Source organism: Littorina saxatilis, linkage group LG6, assembly GCF_037325665.1.
Source record: "Littorina saxatilis isolate snail1 linkage group LG6, US_GU_Lsax_2.0, whole genome shotgun sequence".
NCBI lineage: Eukaryota > Metazoa > Mollusca > Gastropoda > Littorinimorpha > Littorinidae > Littorina > Littorina saxatilis.
In genome coordinates, this window is record NC_090250.1 from 47885782 (window position 1) to 47912174 (window position 26393).

Sequence of the window (26393 nt, forward strand, 5' to 3'; positions counted from 1 at the left end):
CACACCAGCAACACAAAATGCTGTAATAGATGTCTTCACTGACTGCTTTACACATAATGTCCCACACCTGTACACACCATGAACACGAAATGCTGTGATGGATATCTTCACTGACAGCTTTACACATAATGTCCCACACCTGTACACACCATGAACACGAAATGCTGTGATGGATATCTTCACTGACAGCTTTACACATAATGTCCCACACATGTACACACCAGCAACACAAAATGCTGTGACGGATATCTTCACTTACTACTTAACACATGAACACCAATAGCCTCCAGATTTGATTACTTCTTCTTCTTCTTCAGCATTCCAGAATTTTCTGGTTACGTGTGAGCTCGTTTGCCCATTTGGGTTCCCCAAACTATACTCTGAGTATAGTCAGCTTCACTCCGCTTTCGTTGAGTAGGCATGCTTGGTATATTTTCCTGTTTCCATAACCCACCGAACTCCGACATGGATTACAGGATCTTTTCCGTGCGCATTTGGTCTTATGCTTGCGTGTACACATGAAGGGGGTTAAGTCACAAGCAGGTCTGCACATAAGTTGACCTGGGAGATCGGAAAAGTCTCCACTCTTGACCCACCAGGCGGCAGCGACCAGGATTCGAACTCCCGATTAGGAGGACGACGTCTTACCACCTCGCCACTGCGCCCGTCGATTTCATTACTACAGTGGAACCCCCCTTTTAAGACTTCCTCCCTTTAAAGTCCCTGTTTTCTAAGACCTTCTGTTCATATCCTCTGTAAAATTACCCCCATTTTAAGACTCCCTCCTTTTTCAGACCTGATTTTCTCAGACTTTCTGTTCATATCCTCTGTAAAATGACCCCCATTTTAAGACTCCCTCCTTTTTCAGACCTGATTTTCTCAGATTTTTGGAGGTCTTAAAAAGGATGTTCCCCAATCACACTCACACCATCCACTACAGCGCTTAAGTCACACGTCTGTTCCTACATCAACAACAATTACTCGTTCTCCCTTTCGGTCTGTCGGGCCTGCTTCTGCTATCTGCCGTCCAAGATACAAAAGTTGCAAGCACATTTGCGAGTTCATCCAATTAGTTTTCAACTGTCAAAATACAGTCTTCAACATCTCTAATGACTATCCTAAAAGACAAGAATATTCTTTCAACAACTGAGTATGAAATTATATTAGGTGCAAAGCACACGTTTCTATAGAGAGTCAAAATGAACATGTATCACAGTCCAGTCAGCACTGCATTTACACAAATACTGCAAAGGCAAATTGATCCAGCTTGAAACATCTTCCTCAAGAAATTGAAGGAATACGTTCATTCACTAAAACTCAATGTCTGAAGTGGAGTGACTCAGAAGAAATAATACCAGAACAAAGGTAACCAAATCTCATTCACCCTAAAAAAAAAAAAGCCACATGTAATACCAACTAGCGACTGATAACAGTGCCCTTAGTCTTGAAACCTGAGTTCATCCAGTCTGTCTCCATGCTACTTAATCATGCTAAAATCAACTGGACCTTTTTTTATTTTCATCTTATTTTATATTCTCTGTCATCCCAATGCTGGGAAATTCAGGTCTCTTCCTCCATGTGGAGAACTAGCAGCAACAATTAAGTGACCTAAGGATCACAAGTGCTTGGAAATTCAGGTCTCTTCCTCCACGTGGAAAACTAGCAGCAGGCGGGGACGTAGCTCAGTTGGTAGCGCGCTGGCTTTGTAGCCAGTTGGTCGCTATCAGCGTGGGTTCGATCCCCACGTTCGGCGAGAGATTTATTTCTCGGAGTCAAATTTGTGCAGACTCTCTTCGGTGTCCGAACACCCCCGTGTGCACACATGCGCACGAAAAAGATCCCACGTTCACAGCGAAAGTCTCAGGGCTTGGAAAACACGAAGACACGCATGCATCGTCTCTCGTCTCTGATTATCATGATCGTATTTCGATACTTTGACGAGACAAACCCAATGCTGGTGTGTCGAAGACAGCCATAGCGGGCTTGTTCGAATCAAAGTATCACACCATATCTTCAGCGTATTACCAATACCTGTCCCAATATAGACCAGTTGGTCTAAGAGGACGTTAAACCCTAATAGTCAGTCAGTCAACTAGCAGCAACAATAGTGACCAAAGGATCACAAGTCCAGTGCTCTAACAACTGAGCTCCCCGTTATTTACAAGTTATTTGACTTTGGCCAGCTAATGAAGATCAGCAGCCCATGTGAAACAAAACAGGTGACACAGTCCCGAACCTTGAGACACCTGTCGGTGGACAGACTGTAGATCCTATCGTCCTCATCCGCAATGCGCAGGAAAAAGATGGGGGCGTTGTGGCCTCGCAGCATGGCTGTTGGCTTCCTGTTGGAAAGAAACAAATATTGAGATCAAAACTTTCGCACTGTCTGCAAAACTGACTTGAAATGACAACAACCTTCTCACACAAAAAATTAAAAACAATAAAAATAGTAATAGTTTTGTGCTGTAAATGCCAGAAACAAATGTGAAGGTAAAAAGTAAAATTTTTATTTGCAACAAGTTTTATCCTGTTTTTCACAATGGCAATTGTAAACTGCAGCAGTCACATTTTCTTCTCAACAGTGCATTTTGTAGGGTAAACATAAGCACACACTGAATGATTCAAGGTAAAAATAAACACACAGGGCCAGCACTTACAGTGAGACATAAGGGTTCCACAGACGGATGATTCTATCCATTCCTGCAATCAGATGATAGTCAAATAACTATTTTGATGACACCTACACAATTAATGCAAATGGGTCAATTTGATAATTTTACTATTCAATTATTTTTCCTTAACAAATAAAAAACTTGACTAAATGTAAAAAGCGAAGGAACCAAGGCCTCTAGACATTCTCTACTGGTACAATCAAACCTGTTCTGGCGACCACCTCTTAATAACAACCACCTGCCCATTAGCACCACCCCAAAGAAACCCCAGCGAGGTTCTTACCTATATAATTCACCTTTCCATAGCAACCACCTGTCTATAAGTATTGTGCTTGTGTGTGCGTGTGCGTGTGTGTGTGTGTGCGTGTGTGTGTGTGTGTGTGTGTGTGTGTGTGCATGCATGCATGCATGTGTGTGTGTTTACGTGTGTGTGTGTGTTTGTGTGTGTGTGTGTGCGTGAGTGTATGTGTGTGTGTGTGTGTGCCTGCGTGCATGCGTGGGTGCGTGCATGCGTGGGTGCATGCATGCGTGCGTGTGTTTGTTTGTGAGTGCGCTTGTGAGTGTGTAAGAGTGTTTGTGAAAACAGTAACACATACCTCCAGTGACGATGATGTTCTTTTCTTTAGAGAAGTCAAAGCACTTGACGCCCTTGTACACCTTGAACACTGCCTGGTCTGCTTCTAGTCGTGTCTTGGTGTTGTTGTAAGCGTAGAACTGCTTGGGTCGTGACCTCTCACCTCCACCAAGGTCACGCAGTTCCTTCAGCTGCTGCTCGACGTGAGTGCTGCCAATGGTGCATCCTGCAGGGTGAAACAATCCACAGTGAAAATCCTAATCAAATTAGCTCAGTGATAGTTTAAGATCCGAGAAACAAGGGTCGTAAGCATTCTTATTGCACATATGGTATGCATTTAGAGCGCTTAGGTCCCTTTCTTTATTAATCCACAGGCACAGTAAGTCTAACAAGTACATGAACAGCAACCAGGTTCCTGATTTGTGTTTTTTTCTCTCGTAAAACTGTCCGTCAGAAAACTTAGTTGCTAAGGTAGTAAAGTTTCCTCTCAGATTAAATCAAATACTAAAGAGATGAATTGCTGCCTCCTTTTCATTCCATCATGTTTTATCATCACCAGATCCCAAGCTACCTTCAAGCACTATTTTTTGTTTGTTTGTTGGTAGTAGAACCACAATACACAGAGAAACTCCTGTGCCCAGCGAAAGCTGACTATGAGCATTGTTTTTAAATCAAGCGTGCCATTTGTCATAAACGGACACACCATGTAAGGCACTAAAGGATACAGTGTAAGCATTCTCACCGATGACAAGAGCTGTGTTGGGGTTGTTGGAGCAAGAGATGACCTGGCCGATGTCGTGGTAGTACTTGATCTGCACCAAAAACACCACAGGCTTCAATAACACCACAGGCTTCAATAACACCACAGGCTTCTTCTTCTTCTTCTTCTTCGTTCGTGGGCTGAAACTCCCACGTACACTCGTGTTTTTGCACGAGTGGAATTTTACGTGTATGACCGTTTTTACCCCGCCATTTAGGCAGCCATACGCCGCTTTCGGAGGAAGCATGCTGGGTATTTTCGTGTTTCTATAACCCACCGAACTCTGACATGGATTACAGGATCTTTTACGTGCGCACTTGGTCTTGTGCTTGCGTGTACACACGAAGGGGGATAAGCCACTAGCAGGTCTGCACATAAGTTGACCTGGGAGATCGGAAAAATCTCCACACTTAACCCACCAGGCGGCCGCGGCCGGGATTCGAACCCTCGACCTTCCGATTAGGAGGCCGACGTCTTACCACCACGCCACAGCGCCCGTCCCACAGGCTTCAATAACACCACAGGCTTCAATAACACCACATTGTTTTGATGTACAATTTTCATTCAATTTTCCTTTCATGTTTGCTTGTATAGCCGCCATTTATATGTAATTTTCTAACTGTAAACACCACTATAAGCATTATGCTTGTTGTTGTTTACTCAATATGCGTTTTTTGTAAATAATGCACAAATGAATAAAACAGTTTAAACCAATAACACCACAGGCTTCAATAACACCACAGGCTTCAATAACACCACAGGCTTCAATAACACCACAGGCTTCAAAAACTCCACAGGCTTCAATAACACAACAGTCCAAAAAGCGAAAGTGTTCAGTAGATTGACAGAAATGTCTACCTCCAGGGAACATTTTTTTATATGATGGTCTGAAATTGGCAAAACTCACATTTGTTATTCCACGTTAATTAATAAGGTCTAGACAATATAAGATGTTTGATGGGTTGTTGACAGACCAGCTTTTTTGTCGGTCCGAGGGGGAGCATATCGTCTTTTGTTTCATATTTATTGACCAAGGCTGAAGGCCGCGGTCAATAAATATGAAACAAAAGTCGATATGCCCCCCGAGGACCGACAAAAAAGCTGGTCTGGCAACACACCATCAAACATCGTTTTTGTCATCATTTTGGTGGTTCAACATCAAGTGAAAAATTAACACAGGGAGCCATGGTTTGAAACGCGAGTTCTGTTATTATAATGCATGTTCGGGGCCCCAGCACGTTGTTCAAAGCTGGCGTGCGAAAGCAACTTACTGTGTGTGATTTGAGTTTATAATGTTGAGACAAGTATGTCAGGTTTGAGGATGCGAAGTTCTGTAGGTTCCGACTACAGAGTGGTGTGTGAAACCAACAGTAAGCGCCTTTGAGACAATAGTGCCCACATGTTGCATTCGAGCGATGGGATTGTCGTATTTCAAACGAGGTGATTTGCTTGCACAGTCAGCGTTGACCATCTCACAACAGATCTGTTATGTGGATTATCGTGCGACGTTCGAGTCGGGGGCAAGGAATCGCAGGAAGCAAAGATGAGTCTTTTTCCATTGTCACCTTTCTTTCCGGTTGTTGGTGCATATAATATTGTGCGGACAAAATGATGCGACGGCGAGTGTTTTTTGCCTCCAAGATTTTGTGGTGTGGGTATTGTTTTGCTCGTTTCATACCCACACCAAAACCTGAAACACACCCCACCCTCCCCCTCCCTCACAATCAGTCCATGAACACAAACACTGACACACACAAATTAATGATCAAGTTACCCCCCCCCCCCCAACCCTTCACTTGCACACCTGCAACGCAGACGATCATATTATTGATTAAATATTCATATAGGTCAGTGTTGGGTTTTTTGTTCTTGTTTGTGTTATTGCAGAATCGTTTTTCTCTTATTGCTACACGTGTCTCTTCATTACATTTCACCATCGCCCTACCACCCTGCCCCTCTCGGTATTTCACCCCTCGGTATTCAGTGGTAAATATTAGTAATCGAATATTGAAGCTACGTTGAGTCAAAGGTCACAGAAGATTTGCATCGTGCAGCACTGCACGAATTGGGTCAAAGGACACAAACGATTTGCGTCGTGCCGCGAAGGAAAGATAATCGCGATCTTGTTTCTCATTGCCTCTCTGTCTTTCATTAGACTTGTCATTCTGCTTGCTCGGCTTTGTCAGATGTCTTCATTTCTTGTTGCTATGTTCTTTGCTTTTTTATTATTATTTTTTTATTTGCGCTTAGTTTATCGATACAACGTCTTGTGCACGGGTCAAAATGTGTGTGTCAGGGGTCAATTGACGTTCGTGTTTCTCCAAACAGAGATACACGCACTCCATGACTTTGTGAGAAGATAAAACATATCGATAGGTTTCATTTGTTTGCGATAAAGCTTAAATGTATGACCTTTGATGAGGTAGTTTTGTTTTTTGTTTACATTTGCCAGTTTGCCAGTTCGTATTTGGAACTTGGCGAAGCAGTGTCGTCTGTTTAGGTCTGGGGAAACGCCAATGAAAAGAGCCGAAGAATCCTCGAGCGTTTCTATTGGGTTTGCTTTTGATTATCCATGTAATAGGGCTTCCTGCAACTATGGTAACCGGGGATTTATTCCCCGGGGAACATGAGATTTATTTCCCAGGTGCTTGTGAATGAAAACTCGTGAAAATGATGACAATATAACATACCCTCCTGCTTTGAATAAATGTGCATTGACACATTTCTCTGCACTGTTGGCAAAACTGCAAAAATGTAATTTATCGTTCAATGCTGACATAGCTTCTAGTGTTGATTTTTTTCTCTCTGCAACTAAAAAAAGCCTCTGCTAGTTTAAATTAATAGATACTGGAAACAAATCTTACTGAGTTGCTCAATGTCCATCGCTGAAAAAGCAAACACTGATTTTCCCATTTGGACAAAGTACATTTCACTGATGTTATTCATGCAGTGCACAGCGGTGCCAAAGCTTTCACTGATGTAACCAACTGTCAACAGATATACGTAACTCATAACCCAACACCGACAAAGTCTGCACTACCATTTGGCAAAAAAAAAAAAAAGTCTGTTTATGCTAACATAGGCAAAAAAAATAGGGTCGGTAGGTCGGGATTTTTTTTCCTTTTTTTTTCTCTCCCAAAAAACATATTTTTAAGTTATTTTGCCAAAAAACAAAGACTTTTTATTTTTTTATTTAAAATATTTTTTTTCCCCAAATGCAAAAAAAAGGTCTAGGGGTCGCGCGAAAAAATAGGGTCGGTCGGGATACCGTAAACAGACTTTTTGTTGTTGTTGGCCTTACTAACTATTCAAAGCTGACATAGCTTATTCAGTGGGGAGCCCCCTTTCAAGACCCCCCAATTTAAGACCCCCCCCCCCCCTTTTACGACAGTGCTTACTTTGACAAACTTTCTGTTCATAACCTCTGCAAAATTAACTCAAAATTAAGACTCTCTCCTATTAAGACCCGATTTCTTCAGATTTTTGGAGGTCTTAAGAGGGAGGTTCCACTGTATGATGGAACTTAAAGGCGGTCGTTAATTGAACCCAAAAACTCGGTGCTAAAGTTTCGTGCGGCTAGCTTTGCGAAGTCAGCTTCACTCAGTTAAGGACAGTCTTGATGTCCAGTAACAACAATGCTCACCTGCTGCACCCAGTCGCTGTGCACCTGCCATCGGATGAACTGCACGTTGGGACTGTTGGCCACCCCGTCCAGGCTCATGCTGGCGATGAAACCGTCCTGCTTGGGCATCTTCTTCCATGTCCTGCACAGACACAGCACACACCTTTTGTTAGTCTCTTTCGTCATTACCTTTATATTTCATGCACAAACAGGCTCAATATTCATTGAATGAAACCGTCCTCCTTCTATATTTTCTTCCACACACTGCACAGACGCAGCACACACCTTTTGTTAGTCTCTTTCTTTATTACACATCGGTCCGGGATAGCCATATGGGTTGTAGAGCGATAAAAAACAATAACCAACTTTCTTTCTTACCTTTTCATTTCATGCATGAACAGGCTTAATATAATTTATGCAGACTATGTTCCATCAAGAAAAAGTAACTCAAGAACAGCACATTAAGAATATAGAGGATGAAAGTCGCTTGTTCATTTCAATGATTGTTATTCTCTCAGGTGCCAGGAGACTGGTTCAGCATGACTCTCACATGTCGTATGCATTTCCTGTGCTTACGTCGCTTTGTTTCTCACATCTCAAGAACAGCAATACAAAGTTCAGTAGAACTATTTGATTGATCCCACACCTTGTAATTCAACTTCACTGTCCAACCCTCCCTCTCCATCCCAACAGCCTCCTAAACTTTCTTCCTTACACAATAAATGTCAAAAGAAAAGTTCCATAAAAAAACATGTATTTCAAGTGACAGATGTCATTATAAAACAGCATAGCTCAATGTGGAACTGCAACCATAAGCACAGGCGGCCTGACGCCAGCCAGTTATACAGACCTGAGGCATTCACCGGCCGACTTGATGACAAAGATGTTGATGCAGCCCTGGGTGTCTCCGAACAGTATCAGGCACTCATCAAACCCTGTAGAGCTGTGGACAGATCAACCTCATCTTTATATTATCATCGTCATTCTCACCATTATCAACGTCATCACGCATCATCATCATCGTTGTCGGTCAACCCCTCCTAATACAAAGATGCTTTCACGAACACAAACAATAAACAATTCCAACACACAAGAACAATGTATAATTCAAGCTTCTATTTACAGGTTACTTTCATAGAAACAGTCTGAATACCACCGATCTGCAGATAAAAACAGTTTGAACGAAACAGCTAACTAATTCACACAAACATCACAATACTGACATGTCACTCAATGCAACAGCAACATAAAGGTCCCCAAGTTTTGACATCTCATTGAAATAGGTCAACTAGACAACACTGACCTATGGCTTAGAGCAAGACAGACAGTGCAAAGCTGCTCACTTATAGCAACAAAGAAACAAGCAAAGAAAGAATGAAATAAAAAAACAATCAGTTCAAGTCTCACCAACTTGTTCCAGAAACACTGACATGTATCCAGTTTGAGGGAAGCAGTAGAAAGAAAAAAAGAAAATAAAAATGTACGCACACACACACTCACAAACAAACAAACAAACTAACAACCACAATCTCAGTGATCGTGCCAACAAGACAATGTTACACTGACCTGTAGTCCAGTTTGAGGGGCACAGTCTCCAGACCGCTGATCTGACAATACGGCTCAAATGATGACAACTCAAAGAACTGGATCTCACGGTCCCTGCAAGAGATTAGCACTGTTGTGAATGACATCAATAACAACCCCTAAAATACCAACTATCGTTAGAAAGTTTTCAGTCAACTTGTAAGTTACTAATTACATCAAAACAACGGCACCCTCAAAACAATAATATAAACAAATTCCCTCAAATATTTAACACCTATACCAGAGTCTTCAGTTATTTTTGTAATTGTAAACGACGTCCCATCCTAGGAAACCTCCCTCCTTTTTGGCGTTCCCCAGGGCTCTGTGCTTGGGCCCGTGCTGTTCATCATGTACACCTCCCCTCTGACTGACCTCGTTGACAGACATTCCGTTTCCCACAAAATGTTTGCTGACGACACTCAGCTTCAGAACTCAGCGACTCCCTCAGAATACGCCCAGATGACCACCTCCCTTCAGTCTTGCATTGCTGACGTTGAACTCTGGATGTCCACTAACAAGCTTAAACTTAACTGTGACAAAACAGAAGCCATTCGTTTCACCAAATCCTCCTTCTCCTCCTCTCTATCTCTCCCTTCTATCACTTTAGGCAGCAGCACTATTGAATTCTCAGACTCTGTCCGTGATCTTGGCATCTTTCTTGATAGCGATCTCTCCATGAAACACCATGTTATGAAAGTCTGTCAGTCCGCTTACATCGAGCTTAAGAGAATAGGTTCTATCCGCCCATACCTTACCGAAGATGCCACCAAGACCCTTGTTTCCTCCTACATTCTTTCTCGATTAGACTACGGAAATTCTGTTCTCATTGGCTGTCCTCAGTCTGTCATCCATCCTTTGCAGCGCGTTCAAAATTCTGCAGACCGGCTTGTCTGCAAAGCCCCTCGGTCCCAGTCCTGTTCCCCCTTGCTTAAGAAACTTCATTGGCTCCCTGTAGAGCTGAGAATCCAATATAAGTGCTGCTGTATCTGCTACAAAATAATATCTGGCTCAGCCCCATCCTACCTGTCTGACCTGTTCACACTCTATACACCCTCTTGATCCCTCCGCTCCTCTGTAGACACTAGAATATTCTGTCTATCTTCTTTTAGTCGCAAACAGCACGGTCAGAGAGCCTTCTCCCACTCTGCTGCCGTTGCGTGGAACTCTCTCCCTTACTCTATTCGACACTGCCAAACATTTTGTTCCTTCAAATCAAACTTTAAAACACACTTCTTCACACAGTATTTTGATTAATTTTTATTTCAATATGGTGCATTTTTGATCAGGTGTTTGAATGTTTGAATGTTTTGCCTGTGTTAGTATGCTTGCAGCTTGTATTGATGTAGTGTTTAGTTGTTCACTTGTGTGCTGAATGCTGCTGCACATGCTTTTTTGCTTTGCTTTGTATGTGTATGTATGTTTTTTTTCATTGTAAAGCGCTTAGAGAATGTAAAGCGCTCCATAAATCTCCCATATTATATTATTATTATTATAATGTTACACATTGTAATGTCGAAATTAAACATTTTAATCCACTACATAAAAAAACAGACAAAGCGTCCACAAAAAAATCACACCTGTAAAAGAAAAAAATACCATAAAATCTTCGCACTGTGATGAAGGACTAAAAAGGTACGGCCAAGAAAAAGAACAAACTGTACATGTAGCCATAGCTGTCTATACTTTTGTGTTACTGTATCCTCAAAATATTAGTGTACACTTTATTCTTGGAGGAGTCATGGTAAATCACACAAGTGACGCTTACCCTGTTCCAACGATGAATTTGTTGAACTGGGGCATGATGGCAAAGTCTGTGATCCACTTGGGCTTCGTGCGACTTGTGTTTTCAGTGTTCTGTGAAGGATATAAAACATGTACTGTAATCATCCATTTACATGAATAAGTGACAACAAGAGACAAGTGCATCACAAGCAACTGCACTGTTGTTTTCTTGATACAGTGCAACCCCTCTTTTAAGACCTCCAAAAATCTGAGAAAATCAGGTCTTAAAAAGGAGGGAGTCTAAAATGGGGGTACATTTACAAGGCTTATGAAAAAAAAATGCAAAAAGACAAGGTATTAAAAGGGAGAAAGTCTTAAAATGGGGGGGTCTTAAAATGGGGGGTCTTAAAAGGGGGGTTCCACCGTATTGCAAAAGACGTTTCAGAAATACCTTTGCAAGAGTTTTAATGCGCTGTGGAAAAGTTGTTTTCCCTGAAGGTGATACAAGACCTAAACAAGCTGATAACATCACAGTGAACAATTAATGAGCTCCCATGTACATGTTTTCCAAAAGCTATCATATCCAGCAGTCACTGTCAAATACCATGTCTTTTTCAAATGGTGCCCTTTTCTATTGAAAATGTTCACATTAACCAGTTTCGATCTTAATGTCTTCATTTTAATGGACAATAAAGTGTTTATTATTGTGATTGTTGTTATTGTTATTACAGTTCATGATCAGTGCTGCTATGGTCGCTAGGTTGCCGACTCAAGAGTGGCCATGTGTGTTCTTCTTCTGCGTTCGTGGGCTGAAACTCCCATGTACACTCGTGTTTTTTTGCACGAGTGGAATTTTACGTGTATGACCGTTTTTTACCCCGCCATTTAGGCAGCCATACGCCGTTTTCGAAGGAAGCATGCTGGGTATGTTCGTGTTTCTATAACCCACCGAACTCTGACATGGATTACAGGATCTTTTTCGTGCGCACTTGGTCTTGTGCTTGCGTGTACACACGGGGGTGTTCGGACACCGAGGAGAGTCTGCACACAAAGTTGACTCTGAGAAATAAATCTCTCGCCGAACGTGGGGACGAACTCACGCTGACAACTGGATACAAATCCAGCGCGCTACCGACTGAGCTACATCCCCGCCGCCATGTGTGTTTATTATTGCTCAGGTTTTTTTTTTTTTTTTTTTTTTTTTTTAATAGTTGCTTCAGCTTTGATTGAGCTATAGGGTTCTGTATGAAATTTGCATTTAGTCTTTCCTTTTCTTGCTGAGTGTATGTACAGTCCAGAGAGGAGACGGACATGGTGTGAGCTTGTCCAGGGGGGTATATGAACATCTCAGTGGCAGGGGGATGGAAGCACTTGTTAATGAGTGGGAGTGTGTATGCGCGTGGTGTGCACGAGGATGTATGCACGTGAGTGATATTTGTAAATGTGTATTATTATAATATCATCTTTGTATTTATATTATTGAAATTGTTATATCTCGATGTACAGCGCTAAGAGCATAGTTAAATTTGTGAAGCGGCGCTATATAAGCTATCTTTATTATTATTATTATTTATTATTAAACCAACACAACACATGCAGTCATGATTATGACATTGTTGTGATTATGACATTGTTGTGATTATGACATTGTTGTGGTTATGACATTGTTGTGATGATGAGTGTTGATGTGCATATTTTTGAAAGAACAGGGCATCATATGGATACGATACTGCACAAAATGCACACTGACAGACAAACGGCAGTGACTCACCACAACACTTCTGGTTCTCTTGAGCTCTGTATTGGGCGACCAGAACGTAACCACGCCCTCCTGAAAACACAACAATATCATCAGTCAGACCCAGCTACATCACTAAACCACCTTAACTTTTCCAGCTTTGGACCCAGTCCTTCATATCAGACTTCGCTTATGGAAAAATCAGAAGAGAGGAGGAAGAAGAAAAACAAAACAATCAAGCAATGAACAACAAAGTCAGTTTGTACAGTTTTGTGGCAGTAGGCCATCGAAGTCCCAAAATAGAGTTAATCTTGTAATTACCCTGGCTAGTCTATGGTTTATAGATTGGTAGTTACATTTCACACTGACAGACCCCAGATATCTAAAAAGCCCAATGATGTGGTAGTGTCACACACACACACACACACACACACAAACACACACACACACACACACACACACACACACACACACACACATACACACACACATGCAAACACTCACACACTAGCATGCACGGACAGACGGACGCACACACGAAAACACACACACGCATGCACACACACAAACACACACTAACACAAGCTCACACAAACAAACAAGCAAGCACACACACACACACTAACACCTACACACACTAAACAACGCTATAAGTAATGCCGCTCACCTGACTACAGGCGACGAAAGTGCCATCACTGGTGTCAGTGATGCGCAGCACGGGGTCACGGTGCGGGATGTTCTCGATGCGAGCGGGCATGTGGAAGGCCACCTCCTTGGCTCGCAGGTACGAGTCCTCCTTCTCCGCGTATTCCAGTTGCATGTAGGTACAGAACTCGTCCCACGTGATGGAGTCTTTCGAAGCCCAGTCGATCTTCATGAACAGAGCATCGATTTGCTGCTCCTGTCAACACAAAAAACGCATGTTATTCTTCACAGCTACATTCAGGTGCAGATCTTGTACCAAAGGCCAACAAACATGACCACAGAATACAGTGGAACACCCCCTTTTAAGACACCTTATTTGAGACTCCTTGTGTTTTCACACCATCCTTTTTTTCTCTCTCGAGATGTTTTGTTCATATAACCTCTTTAAATTTACCCCCCTTCTTTCGTCTTCTTCTGCGTTCGTGGGCTGAAACTCCCACGTACACTCGTGTTTTTTGCACAAGTGGAATTTTACGTGTATGACCGTTTTTACCCCGCCATTAAGGCAGCCATACGCCGCTTTCGGAGGAAGCATGCTGGATATTTTCGTGTTTCTATAACCCACCGAACTCTGACATGGATTACAGGATCTTTTCCATGCGCACTTGGTCTTGTGCTTGCATGTGCACACGAAGGGGGATAAGCCACTAGCAGGTCTGCACATAAGTTGACCTGGGAGATTGGAAAAATCTCCACACTTAACCCACCAGGCGGCCGCGACCGGGATTCGAACCCTCGACCTTCCGATTAAGAGGCCGACGTCTTACCACCCCGCCACAGCGCCCGTCAAATTTACCCCCCATTTCAAGACTCTCTCCTTTTAAAGACCGGATTTTCTCAGATCTTTTTAGGTCTCCAAAATTGTGGTTCCACTGTATTCTGAGCAGTTTGTGCATAATATGTTTGTTTGTTTGTTTGTTTGTTTGCTTAACGCCCAGCCGACCACGAAGGGCCATATCAGGGCGGTGCTGCTTTGACATATAACGTGCGCCACACACAAGACAGAAGTCGCAGCACAGGCTTCATGTCTCACCCAGTCACATTATTCTGACACCGGACCAACCAGTCCTAGCACTAACCCCATAATGCCAGACGCCAGGCGGAGCAGCCACTAGATTGCCAATTTTAAAGTCTTAGGTATGACCCGGCCGGGGTTCGAACCCACGACCTCCCGATCACGGGGCGGACGCCTTACCCCTAGGCCACCGTGCCGGTTGCATAATATGTGATTGTGACGATCTTGACTGACATGTCACAGACAATGCTGATCAAAACTCGAGCAGTTTCGCAGATTCCAACGAAGTCTAAATTGAATGAAACCAAAACTGCTGTCCAATGAACAGATTGGATTTCATTGTTAGTTTTGCTTGGTTTAGATCTGTTTTCTAAATGCTAAATACCTCTGTTCTAAATGGTCTATGTCTAGGTTTTCTCTGCCGCTTGTTTAGAAGAAAAAATCATGCAGGTTCAGGCTTTGTCATGTAGTACTTGTACCTCTCAAACTGACAAAACGCTCACAAAACAGCCGAGTCAATTTACAACAGGTACATAAGGCCAAAAAAAAAAAAAGGTCTGTTTACGGTAACATAGGCCAAAAAAATAGGGTCGGTAGGTCGGAATTTTTTTTTTTCCTCCAAAAAACCATATTTTTACGTTATTTTGCTTTTTTTTTTTCTTCCCCCAAATGCCAAAAAAAAGTCTAGGGTCGCTCGAAAAAAATAGGCTCGGTCGGGTTACCGTAAACAGACTATTTTTTGTTGTTGGCCTAAACACCATGCAGCAGCAAGCTGAACAATGCACAATAATCAGACATTTACGGTTGCTTCACGCGCACAAAATAAACCAAATCAAGCATTCAGCACAAGAGGTAGTCATCTGAAACTGTCCCTGTGAATAATTTACTGAGGTGTTATTCATACACAAAATAAACCAAATCAAGCATTCAGCACAAGAGGTAGTCATCTGAAACTGTCCCTGTGACTATTTTACTGAGGTGTTATTCATACACAAAAGAATAGCACAGCTACACAAATGACATTCCCTTAGATTGTTTCTATATATTCTACCCCATGGTAATTATGGCAGTGCAAGTTAGTACACGTCAAGCAAGGGTTTCAATAAGATTATATCAAACCAACCAGCAGTCTGTTGTTGCCGAAGTCTATGCACACTTATGTCAGTGTATCAGTTTCCCTTAGCTTGACTGACACGAATCACAGCAGTATATCAGTGACACATCTTGGCCAGTTTACCGAAGCCTAGCTGTTGGAACAATCCTACAATTGCACACAGAAAGGATCTTTCTCCAAACAAAAATGACAAAGGATGATAATTAACCTGTTATCTTTCATGCACTGAGGCCAACAAAAATACCTGCAAAGACATTTCCAACAAAACCTGAAAACAATCACTGACCCTCTTTTCTTTTTGTCAATGACTGCATTACGGTGAAAAATCTATCATCTTACAGTACCTACTTTTTTGAGTGAGTCATGCATACGTGAATAACTACTTCCCTTATTTTTGTGTCTTTATTGTTTTAAAGTACAGCAATGTAAAAAAAAACACCATTTAAATTAAAAAAAATTAAAAATTAAATAAAAAGCCATCGGTTGTAGGTCACTTCAGTCTTACCTTGCTGGGTGTCAGGTGAAGTTGTCTTTTCAGCAACTGCTTGAATTCCTCAAGTTCAAGGTCACCAGATCGGTTCAGGTCAGCGGAAGCGAAGGCATGCTTCAGTGTCTCCAAGGCATCGATGTTGATCTTCTCTTCCAGCTGATCAACATAAAGCAAATCAAAATTAAAATGCTGTTTAAGCTGATGTTGTCACTATTAACTAAATCTACTTCTTCTATGTGCATAAGGTGTCTAACAATGTTATAAACAGGCACACACAAAATCTTGAAATGCATGCATGCAGTTGCTAATCCAGATAAAAGAACTTGATCAGTCTAAATAAGCAAACATAGCAACATAAATGAAAACTTGAATTAGTGAACATATAAACATAAACAACTTAAATTAGTGAACATTAACATAAACCAAAATCAGTGGACATAACATAAATGATGAATTAAAAATAAGGGAACATAACAACATAAACAACTACTAACTCCAATATCTCTAGCTCCTACAATGTATTAATCTCAATAAATAGAGACTGCTACAGCTTACCAACTTGCTGTGAACACACAGTGAGAACTCTGAAGTGCAGTCTGAGCGACCGTCTGACAGGTCAAAGGCTGTCAGCCATTCCATTACACCTCTTACACTCACTCACACTCTACACCATTAATTCGGAGTCCAGCTGATGTTTTTCACAAACTCTAAATGCAACACAAACAGCTTTGACACAAATCTAAAATTTGCAACTGTGAGGTAGATCTGAAGGCAAGATCGATTACTTCAAATCAACTCCAACTCCAAGCTAGCCGAGAGACAGCACAGCTTGCTCTCACCATGCAAATTATTGCTATGAAAGTGTCGTGACACACCAGAACATTAAAGGCATATGATACCTACTTGGATAGCCACAAACTACAGAATGTCAGAACTTTGTCCTCACCCTGTTAAGAAGAGGCATCAACCCTGTCCCGCCGCATTCACCAAACTATCATTTCCACACAAAAACACTCCCCTAACACAATGCCCGAATCAGGGACACAATTTCTGTAAGCCTCTGAACACCAATTACCCCAAGCTCCATGAAAAAATCCATCAACAGGCGCATGATCAATACATAAAGTTTGTGTTTCTTTGACCACTCCAAACCTGAAGATCATTAAAGCATGTTGTTATTTCTGGTACCTGTGTTCCCCGTTGTTATCTGCCAGTCATAGCAACGAGTAATTAAAGAGACTCTTGAAGGAGACAGACTCAATTAAGCCTGAAGGGAAGAAACAATGAGAGCAGAGTAAACAAGTGTGCTTTGCGATCACTGAGCCATAAAGCTTGAATGTTGTCATCTTTCTACCACTGTCACAGGCCCTGAGAGAGGAAGGGAGCAAGTCCGAGGAGTGAGAGCAGCTCGGCAGTAAATGTGGAGATCGGATTGGGGGTCTGAATTTATGACTGTCATAAAGATTGGTTACAGTGATATCATAGCTTGACTAAACCACTACAAGTCTCTCACTGCTATGGTCAATACATAAGTGTCTGTTTTAGTTCCAATAACACTTTGTTTGAGTGAGCAGAACACACACAGCTTCATAAAGTCATACTACTCAGCCAGAAAAAAACAGACTGCAGTATTTGATGTCAGCATTGCCGGGGGGAAAAGAATATGCTACACTTTTAACTGAAGTACATACACTACAATTTTTTCCCTGAGTTTGTGCACCAAGGAAGACAATCATTTTACACATACAGGAACCACACTTTGCATTTACCACTTGTTAGCAACAACATGAAACAGAAAACAAACTAAAACAAACTGACCAATCAACCTACCAAACATTCATCCAACCAAGTAACCATAACCAAGTAGTTAATAAACAAACAATCAACAATACAGTAACATTACAACCAATACACCTGTACGTTATACGTGTAATACACTTGTTATACATCTGACATACACACAATATGTTCTTTGAATGTCTCTGTTAAAAGCTGATGATTTTTTGTTATCGATTGTCCTTTCACAGCAATTACATTTAATTCATTAATTGCTTTAAAAGTTAAAAATGTCTTAAACTAAAGTACACAATAAAGCGTCTTCATATTATTCAAACATAAGGCAAAGGGACCTCAGAAGTGTCGCTAAATCTGCCACGAGATTCGGGGGTGCGGGCGCCACCGGTGTCGGTCACCATGGTGACAGCTGTCTGAATACTGCCCATGTCAAGCACCGTCCTGATGCCGTAACCGTCCAATGACGACACGCTGCCATGGTCGGAACTGCTGGCTGAAGCTACAGGAGATAGTTCTTTGAACTTGTTGCTGCAAGCTGACACTGTGAACTCTGGGTCAAGGTCAGAGCTGAAAGTCTCCAAGGTCATTCCATCCCCTGTAAGAAATGTGCTGCCTTTGTCTCTCGTCATATTTTCCTCTGGTACTGGTTTGTCAGACAGTCCAAGGTTGTCATCTTGGACCCTGCATGTCCCGTGCGGTTTTTCTGACGCAACGCTGACACTTTGGTACCGGAGCTGTGGCGACAAGTCTTTATCCAGCTTTTTCCTGACAGTCACTCTGTTGAGCAGGACTTTTCCGCTTATCTTCACCGGGGGTCTCCCATGTTCAGCGTTTTTCTGCTTCTCGTCGCTGCCCCCTGCTGGTGCCCAGGTCTGGCCATGAGCGACTGACATTCTGTCTTTCTGTCTGTTTAGTTCCAGTCCTGCTGACCCTAAGCTGTTGCTTCTTTCTTTAGGTTTCAATGCGTTGTTGGTTCCACGGTCACTGGTTTTCACTGTAGTACTAATATCACTGTAACTGCTGCTGGCACTGGCCCTTTTCTTCAAGTACATGGGGGTAGTTGCGAACGTCTTCAGCATGGGGTCTGACTTGCGAGGCAGCAATTTTTTCTTCTGCCTAATTTGGTCTGCCATTGTGCAGCTGGTCCGGTGTGTCTATCTCAACTCGGATTCCTTGCTGTACAATTCTGTGTGTACAACTTATACAGAAATCCGTTCTACCTTCACTTTGCGGCACGCCTCCTCTCTTGCTAATCTTGTCTTTAAAAAACCCACTTATCTAATCTTGTCTTCACACGACCACTATTCACTCTTACACATGAAACCTTGCAGCAGTTGCTGTACTTGTAACGAACAACACATCCCAAAAACGAAGACTGCACAGCATGAAGAACACTCTTAGTTCGCACAATTTGCTCTGAACAATGGAGCACTGAACGTCAGCACACAGATGGACGCATTAATTAAGCAGTCTGACCCCATCTGTCGGACCTCATCAATAATCAAGAAAGCCAATCAACAACCCAATGGACCATCCTCACACTGGACCAACATCCCGAACCTCAAGAGAGCGTCACAACTCGGCGATGGTAAAGCCAGTAAAAGACTGAATGCCACCAGGTCAAGGGTCTGCTCGGCAACTACCTGATGATGGCAAAACCCTTGACCCTCTACAATCAGTTTGCATCACTAATGACCGAACCACTCAAAGCCTTGTAATCAAGCGTGTAAGAATCAATGTCTCCCCATAAAGGACAACATATAATCAATGAGTTGTAATCATGATCAGAAGTGAAAGGAGAGGTAAGTCAGGCTGGTGCCCGACGAAGACGGATGTAATAAGAGGTAATTAAAAATGGATCAAGACGCGGCACTTGGTCCCACACTTCCTCCCCTTGTTGCCGCACAAAGCAAAAGCGGGTAATAAAACATGGTCTTCACCTCTTTCCATCGCAGACGCCTTGCTTCCATGGCGGCCTTCAATTGTTCCATGATGCAGACGGCAATTCAGAGAGCGGTAACACGCACACATCAGTCAGCCCTGCCCAATGCTCCATCCAGGGGCCACCCTCTTTTCTTTCCTCCAGAGCCTCATATAAAAATCAATCTTGAGGTGTGGGATTTTTTTCTTACTGTGCCTCCCACCTCATATCACCATCATGCGACAGCAACACCTGCTCTCAACAACAAGCTCCCCACAAAATACTTAGCATGCAGTGTGCCTCTCTTTTTCCTCTACTGCCTCGTTCTTTTTAGAGGATTTTTGTGTGTCCTGAAGAAAACTTTCTGTCTTTCAAATATTATTAATGTCTTCGACATTCTAACTTAGAGTCACGTTCTGTATGACTTTCACTCGATCACTGCTGTCGTTTGTTTAGAGTATTATTCCATCTTGATGAAAATTACCAGGTTTCACACAAACCTGTAGGAACAGGTAATCGCAGGAGAAAGTGCTAGAATGGTTTTGCTTTTCTCAAATACTGAAGGGTGAACTGCTTATGTGAATCATCTTGTTGCTTGTGACAAGTCTGACTGTAAAACTAACTGCAACTTAATGAAGGCATTGGGGCAACAACAAAACAGGTGACCTGGTAAAGTGGGTACAGGTGAAAGACGCAGCCATCAGCGGATTCTGTAACACTGCTGTCACGCTAACGCAAAGCAATCATCCCCATGCCTCGCTGCAATTTAATTGAGCGCAACGACTGGGTCAAAGGTCAGCAGGGTTGGAGCGGGCCTCCAGTTACAAAATGCGCTGTTCTAAGTAGAAAAGGTATCGCTCAAAGGTAACATTTTCAGCTGAAAGGAACTTGAAAAATATGTTTCAGAATGAAATTACATCAAAACTTGAGCTCTCAAGATACAAAAGCTGTTTTGCAATTTGAAAATACAACGGCACCTGCACTGAAAAGACAACCTGGAAACCAGCCGCATGTGTCCCATTATTGCAGGTGGCATGTCATAACAAGTATATTTTGGCGGGGATAACAAAGGGAGAAGAGGCGTCCTGTCATGGAAGGTGTCCTCTCATCGGAGGAGGCCTCATGTCAAAGGTACCACTGGAACAGCGGTTGTGTACATATGCACCAGTAAAGGTGTAACACAACAAATGTTACCATAATTATGTGTATGTCCTTGACTGGAATAGCCTACCAGACAATGTCGTAGCAGTCGACACCGTCAACGCCTTCAAGTCAAAACTAGACACGTACCGGAACTATACTAGAAATATCTACATCCCAAGCTGCCTATGCTAGAGCCCACGCACAGCAGCTTATTTTTCATACCAAGATCGGAGAACGGGTTTTCTATAAACCTACAACGTCGCACAAGTACAAGTACAAGTGTACTGTACATGTACCTGATGCAAAGAGCCGTCACTTACTCAAAGCCAAAGCTGCTGTCAAATGTCAGTGCAGCACCCTAACTTGAATGCACAAATACCCGCCCTATCATATTTCATCATGACAAAGTGATTGGACAGTGTGTCAGCAGTTGCGAGGTAACACTAATCACGGCATAATCTTTCGCATCAAAGGGCGGTATAATCAAAGAAAATTGCATGCAACCAGCCCATCATTCATCATCATCAGCGTTAACCCACCCTGACGGGTTTGGTGTGAATAAGGGCAATCATTAAATCAGCTTCTTGATCACCGCTGACGCCAGTTCTACAAAGAAGATCTTGAGTATTCTTTTGCCATTGATTTTTTTGTTGAGCATTTGTTATAAAACAATAAAGCTAAAGGGTTTCTTTCGTGTCTCATTTCTAGGTTTTATGCTGGCTAGGCACTCACTTGCAAGTGCATGTATGTTAGACAAAAAAGAGATCAAGTTCAAGTTCAAGTTTTATTAGTCCATAACCCATGGGGGCATTTTGAACAATAAATACAATCAATACAATCATGATATATGCTAATAAAATAAATAGATGGAGGGAAAAATAAAAAAATAAAAAAAATAAAAAGAATAAAAAATTTATAAATTTATGAAAAACTTTTACAAATTCTATTAATAAAGTCCAAAATATTCTTTAGCAATTTCCTTTTCTTAGTAGCAAACAACTTTTTAAATTTAATTGCATTAGGTTTCTTCAAATAGTAAGGTGGTAACAACTCAGCTCTTTCTTCTTTGAGAAATCACAGACAAATAAATAATGAAATTCATCACCTATGTCTTGTGATACACATTTGGTGCAAATTCTTTCTGACCTCGGGATATTTAAGATAACGTTCTTTCTGTACAGGCAAATTGTTGTTTAATGTTCTAAACTTCATCATTGAAACACATTGCTGATATGACAAGTGTGTGACATAGTCTTCACATGCAAAAATATATTTAATAATAATAATAATAATAAAGTGTATTTATATTGCGCCTATCCCTTACAAAAAACAAAAATATTTGGCTCAAAGCGCATTACAACATGTGTAGAGACTTGGTACAATCAAGTCTGACAAATACAATAACACAATATACAGTCGGTCTCTTAGGTAAAACTGGGAAAAGCAGCTTCGACATTTAAACACTGCTACTAAAAAATCCTCTAACAATGCATACTGCTTTACAATATGCATTTATGTATAAATATAGTTAAAGAACATCGAGTTAATAGGAATTAGAAAAGGTTCTTATGATAAAACTATCTAGCGAACGACGAAGAAGAAGAAGAATAAAACTATCAATGTCAATGTATAACAAGTCATTCAACGTAAATGGCCAAAGAACAACAAAGCAATGATGAGTTATACTCAATGGCTAATAACGAGGCAGAACTAAATAGTATCGACACAAGATTAAAACAAAACATATTCCTGGAGACACATTTATACATGTATCAAATAATCAATATACAAAATATAAACATAAAGAGGGTGAATATTTTTGCACAGAAACACGTATTGTTAAAATGTCATGCCATGATGCCAAAACTATCCATTTGTAATGAGGAACTGCACAGGGTACAGTAGCTAGCAAACATCATCCCCTACTATTTAGGGCGAAACTGGTGCTAAAGAGGGTGGGCTCACACGTTACAGGATTTACATTTTAACGGAAAAGAGGAAGGTTTTTAGACAATGACAAAGATATCCTCAGCCCTTTTCAGCCGTTAAACTAAGCAAGAAAATGACAGTGTCTTACGACTCTAAACAAATCTAAACTACGTATGTACATAATATATGCACAGATCTACAACACTCAGGGCGATAAAATCCTCATACCCAAGACTTCCAGCAAGTGTTGCCAAATTGTTCTGTAAGCGTTTCCTTGTCGGCTGTAGATGTCACCATACGCCTGCTTTTGTCACAGTTACAGTTGTACGTCGACTTGTGCGTCTTATGCGATCTGACCCATGGGCGTCGGTCTTCCCATTTCCATTGTGCTTCTCCTTCCGCGTTGTTGAGACTCATCTTGACCACTTGTCTCGCTTTTCCTTTCTTCTGTGTTTCTAATATGCTTTAACACATCTAAGTTTCTGTTGTGAAAACTCTGTTTCTCTATTTGATCTGTCCTGGTATTCTTAGTCTTGACCACTCTCTAGCACTGTTCTCCACTGATAAAGTCCAGAGTATTGTTGAAACAGGTTCTAATTTGTAATTCTATACTCAAACTGATAAAGCCGAGTGAACAAAATTCACAAACAAATCTTAACCTATACAGATGGAGCACAAACCTCTCATCTTTAAAGTTCTTCCATTTGAGAATGAAAAGTCTCTAAGCAAAACAAAGAAGGTTTCCGCCCACGGAAAACTCTAATCTCTCGTATCTGTTATATATATTTCATTTATTTTCCAAGTCTGTCCATCCAAACATAGCAGTCCTGTAGTAAAAGCTAAGGTCAACCAACTCCTGTATATCTGACGCCAGAAGTAATAGGGTCCTACACTCATCTCTGAGACACTGTCCACATTTCCAGTGAGTCTTGCCAACGCACACACACACACACAAACAGTCACAGGGTGGTGGTGTGCATCAGAGTAAAGCAAGGTATCCAAAGACACAGCGGTTCAGCGGACCTGAGCTTTTAATCAAAGACAAAGTATGATGGTGGCAAAGACAAAGACTCATCCATATTGGATGTCAGACAACAAATTGTTTCCATGTCGACTAACTCCGCCAGGATCAGCTCACACACTGGTGCTTGTCCACAGTTTCTCTTTCTTACAGACAGTCTGCATCCAAAAAAGGTTGGACAAGTAAGATAACTTTTTGTTCTTTCTTTCTTTATTTGGTGTTTAACGTCGTTTTCAACCATTCAAGGTTATATCGCGACGGGGAAAGGGGGGAGATGGGATAGGGGAAAGGGGGGAGATGGGATAGAGCCACTTGTTAATTGTTTCTTGTTCACAAAAGCACCAATCAAAAAATTGCTCCAGGGGCTTGCAACGTAGTACAATATATGACCTTACTGGGAGAATGCAAGTTTCCAATAACTTTTTGTGTGGAAACACAAAATGAAAATGAAAATGCATGCTATCAGTACAACAACAACAACAACAACAACAACAACAACAACAACAACAACAACAACAAAATAGAGAAAGAAATCTCCATAATAAGAATGCAGTGAGGGCTTAAAAGCTAACAGTGCAAAACAATTCTTGACGCCTCAGGCCATCATGGTTAAATCATTCCTTGTGTTTCCTTCTAAATCTATTGATTAATGACTTATGACCACCATTAAAACTCATCTTTTCATTAACTTTAACAAACTGCATAACAGATGGACAAATTTGACAGGCTACCAAACCTAGTACATGTGATTGAAAATAACAACTTCATTCGTAGAATCATAATTAAGATTGTTGTGTGGGTCTTCATGGGTAACAAAAATAAAACAATCCTTGCCTCTTTCTTATTTCCATTTTTTTGTTACATTAATATTTGTTAAGAAAGCTTATACAGCTACAAGATGATGCAGTTGTGAAAGGTTTCACTGTGGTGAAACTAAACTGATGAAAGCATACGCACATTTGTGGCTTAAGGGTAATGTATACCAAACTGAGAACCATTCTTATTATAGGCATCTAACATTCTTAGTAGATTCAATTCACTATCATGCAGGCTGCAAATGAACATGATCCAAGCAATTTGTGAGACTGTCACTTTGAAATATGACAAAAGACACACACACACACAAAATCGGTGTTCACATGGTTTCATTATTACTATGCTGAAATGGTTTCACTGTTAGCATAACATGCCCATCCCAACCAAACCACCCCAGTGTCCAAGGGTTACAATGCCCTTAACAAGCCAAGTTCAGTCCTGTAGTTAGTGGGCTGAGGAGAGGCAAACAAGACACTGCAGTGTGACATGAATAATACAGCAGCCGCGGCACCTCCCTGATCATTCAACCAGTGTGTCCCCTGGATCCCAACAAAGATTCTGCTTTCATGTTTTTCGTTCAATAGTAGCTTGTATTTACATGTTAATCATCTGCTTGAAAAAAACAAACATGACAAAACTGCTAAGTCAACAAAATACATGTAATTTTAGTACAGTGCCATAATTTCAAAACCTGTCCTTAGTAAAACAAGAAATTCATTACCTAAAAAAGAGCACTAAACAGCTGAACAAAAAAACTATTTACCAAATAACTAAACTAAAGCTACCACAGCTAACAGAACAAAAATAATTTAATTTTTTAAGATGTTCAACGTCAACCACCTTCATAGGTTTGGTATCTAAAGGAAGAATTCTGTATACATCCAACCAGAATTAATTCCCATTTTCTAGTCTTCATAAAAGCCAGACAGACAAACAGGAAAAGATAAGAGAATGTCTTGCCTTTCTCTGCATTCATAATTAATTAGAGGCAGGCCTGATTGGCTGATTGCTCATCATGAATTTATGAAAGATAGCATGCAATCAGTTTTCTCAAAGGAATTGCGGGAGGAGGAGGAGTTGCAAGTAATCAATGCAGATGTTAAGGTAGTCAGCTACTCTACAAACAATAGCTGATCCAACACACAGCAATCCTGGGACAGGAACATTTACGGCTTGCTTTTGTTGTCACAAAACTTCTCTCAAAGATATTTACATTTAATAACAGTAAGTAACTGTGGCTTGTAATTGTTTATAACCATGTAAACAGTGGGGCCTTTTACCAAAAATGTTTGTCCTGTTACATTGGATAACTTTAACTCATTGTCTCCCAGGTACGAATATATCCGTACCCACTCATATTGCTCTATCTGACCTGGTACAAATATATCCATACACACAGTCACTTCAGTTGCTTCCTGTAACGTCGATCTAACGCCTGCATTCCAGCGTGTTGATACACAGTTACTACAATTCTGAGTGATCTGCTGCAGCACAGCTGGTCTCAGCTAAAAAAAACTTGGTCAACATAGGTGGGATAGAAAGTGTTAAACTGGATATATGAGGCTATGTCTGATATCAGATTGTGAAAATCCTCATCGGACAATGCGAGGAACACCTCGAAACCAAATTACAAGGTAAACTAGAGGCAGACACTACTAATCAAAAAACATACAAATGTAGCATCAAGTGTTGTCCTTATACCTGTCTGCTGTGCTTATTGGTTGAAGACAGACACCGAAAGAAACAGCTGTTCGTAGTGAAAAAACTAATGCT

General features: G+C 41.3%; 1 protein-coding gene across 6 annotated transcripts in view; it reads right to left on the minus strand.

The window, feature by feature from the left end:
* LOC138969387 (cilia- and flagella-associated protein 337-like) overlaps positions 1-26393 on the minus strand; it is a 43492-nt gene that overhangs the window by 14902 nt on the left and 2197 nt on the right. For 5 of the 6 annotated variants that reach the window (XM_070342170.1, XM_070342175.1, XM_070342172.1 and 2 more), the window contains 11 exons: positions 16012-16152; positions 13340-13573; positions 12706-12765; positions 10978-11066; positions 9195-9287; positions 8479-8571; positions 7650-7770; positions 3989-4058; positions 3269-3472; positions 2658-2700; positions 2237-2342 (listed from right to left, as the gene is read on the minus strand). In XM_070342170.1, coding sequence (XP_070198271.1) covers positions 2237-2342; positions 2658-2700; positions 3269-3472; positions 3989-4058; positions 7650-7770; positions 8479-8571; positions 9195-9287; positions 10978-11066; positions 12706-12765; positions 13340-13573; positions 16012-16152 — 1254 coding nt within the window. Of the gene's footprint in view, positions 1-2236; positions 2343-2657; positions 2701-3268; positions 3473-3988; positions 4059-7649; positions 7771-8478; positions 8572-9194; positions 9288-10977; positions 11067-12705; positions 12766-13339; positions 13574-16011; positions 16153-16942; positions 17680-26393 lie in introns of those variants that run through there. The other variant, XM_070342173.1, reaches the window with a different exon arrangement.